The sequence below is a fragment of the Alexandromys fortis genome, unplaced genomic scaffold (assembly GCF_014885135.2).
Source record: "Alexandromys fortis isolate MF-2015 unplaced genomic scaffold, M_Fortis_MF-2015_v1.1 scaffold_90, whole genome shotgun sequence".
NCBI classification, from domain to species: domain Eukaryota; kingdom Metazoa; phylum Chordata; class Mammalia; order Rodentia; family Cricetidae; genus Alexandromys; species Alexandromys fortis.
In genome coordinates this window covers 6,687,444-6,694,811 of record NW_026067985.1, presented here as the reverse complement: position 1 = coordinate 6,694,811, position 7,368 = coordinate 6,687,444, and the positions used below count along the sequence as shown (strand labels likewise).

Here is a 7,368-nt window from a genome sequence, read left to right as displayed (position 1 = left end):
GAGAGAGAGAGAGAGAGAGAGAGAGAGAGAGAGAGAGAGAGAGAGAGAGAGAGAGAGAGAGCACGCTCTGGGGGAAGAGGAGTATTGAACTTTTGAGTCTTTACCAGAGGACAACTGTCCAGATTTCTGCCATACCACATGACTTAGAAGGCCAGTCTTATAAGCTTTTTTCAGAGACATTTTACTGCCATTTCTTTCCTTGGTAAGGAAGGATGGCTAAGAGGTGGTCACAGCAGATTCGTACTAAATTCTGGACACAGCATCGTTCAAATTAAGACTGCAGGGTCCACCAAGGGAAGGAAGCACTTGTCCAGGCTTGCCATGTACTATCACTGTGCAAAGGATGGCTAGACAAAAGCTTTTCTCATGTCCCTTCTGGTCAGGAAGACATTTCCTTCAAGAATTTATTCTTCTTTCCTATCATGGTGACTTGCCTTTTTCTGAATGTGCACCACAGGCCACATTCCCCCAGAGACATCTTCCAGGTATGGTGTGAGCCGCTGCCCGCAATATGTGAAGTACACCCGGCCTTTGGCTGGCTGCCCTGGAGGAGGTGGGGTCCCCTCGGTCCTTTCCCAGCCAATTCCTGCCACATCACCTACAGCAGAGAGCAGGAAGAGCACACATTTTCCCATCTTACTATCAAGTGAACTGCTAATTTGCAACCCCATGACTGAGGGACTAAGTTACAAGATAGTGGCTTTAAGGGTAATGGCTTCATAATGTGAGAGCTGTGGTGTAACTAGCAGACAACAAGGGCAGGTGTTTGGCTGTCACTCAGAGACAAATGGCCCATTTCCAACTGCCAAGATTATTTTAACTTTTAACCCATCTAGCTCTAAGGCTGGTCTCCCCACAGAAGCATGCAGAGTCAGAAGGTCCCACTGCACTCACCAGGAGAGAGTGTGACATCTAGGCGGACACTCTTCCACTGTAGCAGACTGGAGCCATTGTAATGTACAGCTCGGCCATTGCTGGGAGGAGAACAAGGGGTCAAAGCTGAGACTCACCAGCCATGTGGAGGGACAGAAAGAAGAAAGGAAGGAGAGAAGGGGCAGGCAAGGAGGAAACCCCATAGTTGTAAGCAATGCTTTCCTAAACACTAACAGACTTCCAATTGGCACTATCTACATATGGCTTGGGAATATTATACTGTGCCTTTAGTATTACAACAGCCTAGCAAATCCCTAGCCTACATCATAGCACCATGGTATATGGGTTCAAATATGTTTGGGAAATGAAGAAAAACAAGTCTCTTGTTGCAGGATAACTAGGAAGGGATGGTATTGAGGAACCATAAACAACCAAAGAGGAAAACAACACTTCGCTGTCCTCACTTCCACACTTTGGAACACATACAACCACACTTTGGCTCCCTGAATATCCATAAACACCTACAGGAAGTCACTTTCCCCGAGAATACTGACCCACTTTTAAGACAAGGTTTCACTATAAAGCCCTGGCTGGCCTCGAACTCACTATATAGACCATGTTGCCCTCAACCTCACAAAGATTTGCTGGGATTAAAAGCAAGACCAACCATGTCCAGCAGCACTATTTCTCTTTAGCTGTAGCAGGAACAGTCACTTACTTGTGGAAAAGGCAAGTGCCGACTGGATTGGTCCATGCCCCATCACGCTTCTCAGCTTCTGTAGCAAAGCCAAATGAGACGATTGGTCCAGTGTCATCATCAGTATCTCCATAGGAAACAATCTCAATCTCCCAGTAAAAAGACGGGGCCTGAAGAGACACCAGAAGAGGGTGAGACTCAGAAGGCAACAATAGACAAGGCATACCACCTACCTCTTCTTACCAGTTTGAAGTATAGGAAGAGTTGCCATGAGCCTCTCACCTGAACTGGCAGTGGGGAGGTGGCATAGATAAACGTGCCCCGGGGAAGACCTCCACCAGCGCTGGGGTCAGCCAGGAAGGTGACAGAGGTGAGGTGAGATGAGAACATGCAGGCACGAACTGGAGGGAATACTCGAGAAGGGCTCCAGGTGATCTCTTTGGGCTGCAGGAGGAAGAATTTCACTCAACAAAGCAGGCAAATCTCCTTATTCTCTCAGAGAAGAAAATCATTTTTATCTGATATGATTAAAATCTTGTTTCTCTGCTCTTTCTATTTTAATTTTTTGTTATATGGCTGGGAAGGGATTCCAAAGGTTTATACCTGCTAGGCAAGGACTCCCATTCAACTACACCATCCCTGTACAGCCCTAAATATAAATTATAATAATATTATTTTTTTTTTTGGTTTTTCGAGACAGGGTTTCTCTGTGGCTTTGGAGCCTGTCCTGGAACTAGCTCTGTAGACCAGGCTGGTCTAGAACTCACAGAGATCCGCCTGCCTCTGCCTCCCGAGTGCTGGGATTAAAGGCGTGAGCCACCACCGCCCGGCTCTATAAATTATATTAAAAATATATCTTTGGGCTACAGAGATGGTTTAGAGGTTAACCACATTGGCTGCTCTTGCAGGGGATCTGAGTTTACTTCCCAGCACTCAGTTCTAGGGATCTGATGCCCACTAATGGTCTCCTCGGGTACTGTGGCGTATACACAGGCAGGCAAAACAACCACACACAAAGTAAGTCTTTAGAAGACGAAAGCCTTATTTCTATTTTATTTTATTTTGTTAAGTCTAGCTTTTCCCCCAACATAAACTTAATTTTTTATTTTGTTTATATATTTTTTTGTTTTTTGAGACAGGGTTTTTCTATGTTGTCCTTGCCGTCCTGGAACTTTCTCTGTAGATCAGGCTGGCCTTGATCACTTTCCCTGTGTCTAGTCCTACTGAAATTATTCTCCTGAATCCCATCTGCTTATCTTCTTACTCAGCTTTCCATTTCTCCTTCTGGTGCTTGTAATGATATATATTACAAGTATATATATATTTGGTTTTCCCCTTAAATGACATTTTTCTCTCATCATGCTCATCCTCACATAGTTCAATGTATACATAAGACAATCTTAGTTCAGTGTATAAAGAGAAGCTGTATTCCAAGGACACTGCTCAGATGGGTAACAGTGTGTGTTGTGGGTCAGCTGCTTGTCTCCTTGTGCTTCTAATACTTCACTCAAGTGCCAGGCTTCCCTATGAGACACAGCTCCTCTCCACCCACCAACTTCAACACATCCTACACAAAGAACTGTAGCCATGAGAGGATAAGGCTGCAATCACAGGCCTGGCAATAGCAGCCCAAGGAGTAAGTGTACACAGCATATGGATGGTGGACACTGCTGTTGATGTACAGAAAGGGACTCACCAGGGAAAAGCCAGATGAGAACATACTTGCCTTTTAAACCACACCTCACTGTTTTTACCATGGTAACTGAATATGCTGAGATGCCAAGTGATGTTTGTGCATGCTTTTATTGAATGCAGCAATTTATTTACATGCCTCACATAATATAAAATCTGTCCATCTCAAGTTAAAAGTCTGTGTCTTTTGATATGTTTGTGGAGCCATGTAGTCATTATCACATTCTGGTCTAGAGCATTTGTTTTCTAACTGTAAGCAATCCCATGCTCATCAGAAGTCAAGCCCTAGTCTTTCACTTGCTTCTCTCCTCCGCAAGCCCCTGTTGACATCAATCTGCTGCTTCATCTTTTCTGTGCACACAAACAGAACCAGGAAATATATGGTACTGTGTAGGTGGCCTTAATGCAGTTATGCCCTAGCTTGTTGCTTGAATATTATTATTATTATTATTATTTTTTGGTTTTTCGAGACAGGGTTTCTCTGTGGCTTTGGTGCCTGTCCCGGAACTAGCTCTTGTAGACCAGGCTGGCCTCGAACTCCCAGAGATCCGCCTGCCTCTGCCTCCCGAGTGCTGGGATTAAAGGTGTGCGCCACCACAGCCCGGTTTGAATATTATATTTTACTAACTCATTCAACATTTGATGGGCATTTCAGGTCATTTTCACTTTTGACTATTGTGAATAAAGTTGCTACAAGCATAAAAAATGCAGCAAATTTTCATATTTGCTTTTTTATGTTTTAATTTCTATCAGTCATGTTCTAATACAGTGGTTCTCAACTTTCCTAATGCTGAAATCTTTTAATACAGTTCTTTGTGCTATAGTTACTGCAAACCATAAAATTATTTTCATTGCTACGTTGTACCTATAATTTTGCTACTGTTATGAATCGTAATGTAATTAGAGACAGAGGGTCACGACTTACAGGTTGAGAACTACTGCTCTAATACAAAGCACATAACTTTTTAGTTTTGTGGGTTTATTTATTTATTTTGCATACATGCAAATAGATGTAGATGCATTGGGTGTCTCCTTCAGTTTATTTTTTTAATATTTATTTATTTATTTAATGTATTTTTTATTTATTTATTATGTATACAATATTCTGTCTGTGTGTATGTCTGCAGGCCAGAAGAGGGCATCAGACCTCATTACAGATGGTTGTGAGCCACCATGTGGTTGCCGGGAATTGAACTCAGGACCTTTGGAAGAGCAGGCAATGCTCTTAACCTCTGAGCCATCTCTCTAGCCCCTACTTTATTTTTTGAGATAGGATCTTTCACTGATTTGGTTATACTGGCTGGCCAGAGAACCCCATAGGTACTTCTGTTTCTGGTACCCTGGTATGGGGATTACAGGTGCATGTCTCCATGTCTGGCTTTTACAAGGGTGCCAGGAAACTAAACTCAGGTCTTCAAGTTTGCACGGCAAGCATTTTACCATCTCTCCAGTTCCCTAATTTTTTTTAAAAAGTGTTTTTGTTATTCATAATTCAGATAAATTAATAAATTCTGCTCCCTAGTATAATGCTCCAACATTTAGGATGTCAGTTCAGTATTCTTTGACATCCAAAGGTGGCAGTACAGCTGCAAAAGGACTGGACAGGTCTCATTTTAGGCAAGAGTTCCTCCTCTATGCTATACTCTCAGTCCCACACGCTCGTTCTAATGCCGCACTCTACTGCCTGTCCTTCTTTAACGGCAGAATCACAGTCTGCAGGGAGGCATTTAGGTCTCACCTGTCTCCGATCAGCCTGCAGTGGAGGTGGAGGAGGTCGAGCACAGTCCCGGTAAAGCATCCTGAGCCGTTCACACTGCACCTCAACAACTGCAAGCCTCTCTCCTGTAGAGGGACACAGAAAATGAAACCTGTGAAACAGCTCCAAGAAACAGCAATATTCACCTATAAAGACTATCTCCATCCTTACAAAAGAGAAAATGCCCTGCACCATTTGTCTCCTCACAAAGTTCAGCAGCAAGGTACATTGGGCGCAGGCCTGGCCCTGGAGTAGAGCAGCCTAGATTTGGAGCATCAGCAAGGATAAGGTACTCCTATGTCTTTCAACTGCAACCCAGGGCAGTGAGGGCACCCATGCCTAAAGGGGTTTTGAAGATAAGATGGTGTGACTCAAGCCGAGCTTTTAGGCGAGTCTTAGATACTGGATAAACACTCAGCAAATGACAACTATGATTCTTATCATCTGAAAAATGGAGCCTACCTCTTTATTTTATGTTTTTAAAATAGAGCCTTTGTATTTAGCTAAGGTTGACCTAAAACTATTTAGCTCTAGCTGACCAGGAAGTTCTGATCCTCCTGCCCCAATCTCCAAAGTTACAGAAATATAGGAATACCCAACTCATGCCAAGTGAAGGCCATTACACTTAAAATTCAAGTTGATTTTAAATATTAACATTGGCTGGGCATAGTATTGCATGCCTTTAATCCTAGCATCCAGGTTGGTGGAGCTGAGTTTGAAGCCATCCTGGCCTACATCAAAGTTTCACATATTGGAGAGGTAGCTCAGCAGTTAAGAGCACTGGTTGCTCTTCCAGAGGACCCTGGTTCAAGTCCCAGCACCTACATGACAGTTCACAACTAACTGTCTATAACTCCAGTTCCAAGGGATCCAACACCCTCACAAAGACACATCTGTATATGAGACATAAAAAATGCAAACAAATCCTTAAAAATTAATTAATAAAAAAAGTTCCAAACCTGCCAGGGCTACATAGTGAGAAACAAAACAAAAATCCTGTAATTCTTAAATGCAGGCTCTCCTGAGGGAAGATGTCACCACAGACTCTTCATATTAATGTAAATATAGAAGAGAAAATACGAAAACACTCAGGCATGGGCCTGGTGCTCACTGAAGAGTACTGCTTTCCTGGCTAGCGGGGGCTGAAGGGAGCCCTGTCTTTGGAGCTCAGCGAATGTGGACTGTGGGTACTCTCATCATTCCATAGACATAGCACCGGCACTCATTTGGCACTCACCAGCACTGCACTCCTGGGCTACAAGGTTCAGAACTTCCACGGCTGCTGGACACTGCTGTATGAATTCCTCACAGAACAGGCTGTCTTCTAAAAGCTGCGCCATGACCAGGCATGCTCTTAATGTTAAAAAATTCACAACATTTCAAAGTCATCAATGTTCATTCTTTAAGATATCAACTATGAAACATTTCAATCAATTTTGTCATTTTTACATCTTATTTTTCCACAGCAGACTGGCTTAGAAATATATAGTTGGTCCTCCATATCCATGAGGGTCTGGACCTATGGATCTGACCATCCAAACTGAAAATATGTGGAAAAAGCTTCCCCTGAAGGAATGTATATGAACATTCTTTTCTGGTCACCATCCCTGAACAACACTAACTAGCACCACAATCCTTCCACAGCGTTGGCACTACACAGGGAGTCCAAGAAATCCAGATACTCCTTACAGTACATGGAGGACATATGGGTCCCATGCTTGTGTATTCCGTCCCATTCTACATGAAAGTGTGAGAAGCCACAAGTTTGGCATTTGAGGAGGGCTCTGTAACCAGTTCCTCAAAGACACCATGAAGTGGCTGTCTAAGAAGCCTTTTTCCCAGTCATTGCTGCGATACAGTTTCCACTAGGAGATAAAAACTGCTGGATGGCCACTTGCCAAAGCTCTGCCTCACTGTGCCTTGTGAGCAATGACAGAGCTCTGGAAATAAGAGGGAAACAGAGGTGGAAAATCTATATGCTGATTTCTCTCACTTGAGTCACCAGACATGTGAAAAGTTTCTGAGAAGTTCATTGTCAAGAGAACTGTGTTACTCTTGTTTAGCAGAGAATAAACATATTTGTAGGCAAAGGTATCCCCTCTCTGACATAGAACTAAAAGCATTCTCTCATTTTCCTGTCACCAGGTTGGAAAGTGATGGACCTGAGTCATTTAAGAAAAGTAGCTGGCACCAAGGCCAGCTGGACTACGACTGAAAAACCATGGGATAAAACCGGACTCTCTGAATATGGCGGACAATGAGGGCTGCTGAGAAGCCAAGGACAATGCCACTGGGTTTTGATCCTACTTCATGTTCTGGCTTTGTGGGAGCCTAGCCAGTTTGGATGTCC

The 7,368-nt window shown here is 43.4% G+C and overlaps 1 protein-coding gene across 9 annotated transcripts in view; it reads right to left on the bottom strand.

The window, feature by feature from the left end:
- Nucleotides 1-7,368, bottom strand: part of Hectd4 (HECT domain E3 ubiquitin protein ligase 4) — a 182,052-nt gene that overhangs the window by 56,058 nt on the left and 118,626 nt on the right. For all 9 annotated transcript variants that reach the window (XM_050158911.1, XM_050158912.1, XM_050158919.1 and 6 more), the window contains exons 44-49: nt 6,256-6,371; nt 5,001-5,104; nt 1,853-2,014; nt 1,592-1,740; nt 895-974; nt 435-598 (exon numbers count right to left, since the gene is read on the bottom strand). In XM_050158911.1, coding sequence (XP_050014868.1) covers nt 435-598; nt 895-974; nt 1,592-1,740; nt 1,853-2,014; nt 5,001-5,104; nt 6,256-6,371 — 775 coding nt within the window. The remainder of the gene's footprint in view (nt 1-434; nt 599-894; nt 975-1,591; nt 1,741-1,852; nt 2,015-5,000; nt 5,105-6,255; nt 6,372-7,368) is intronic.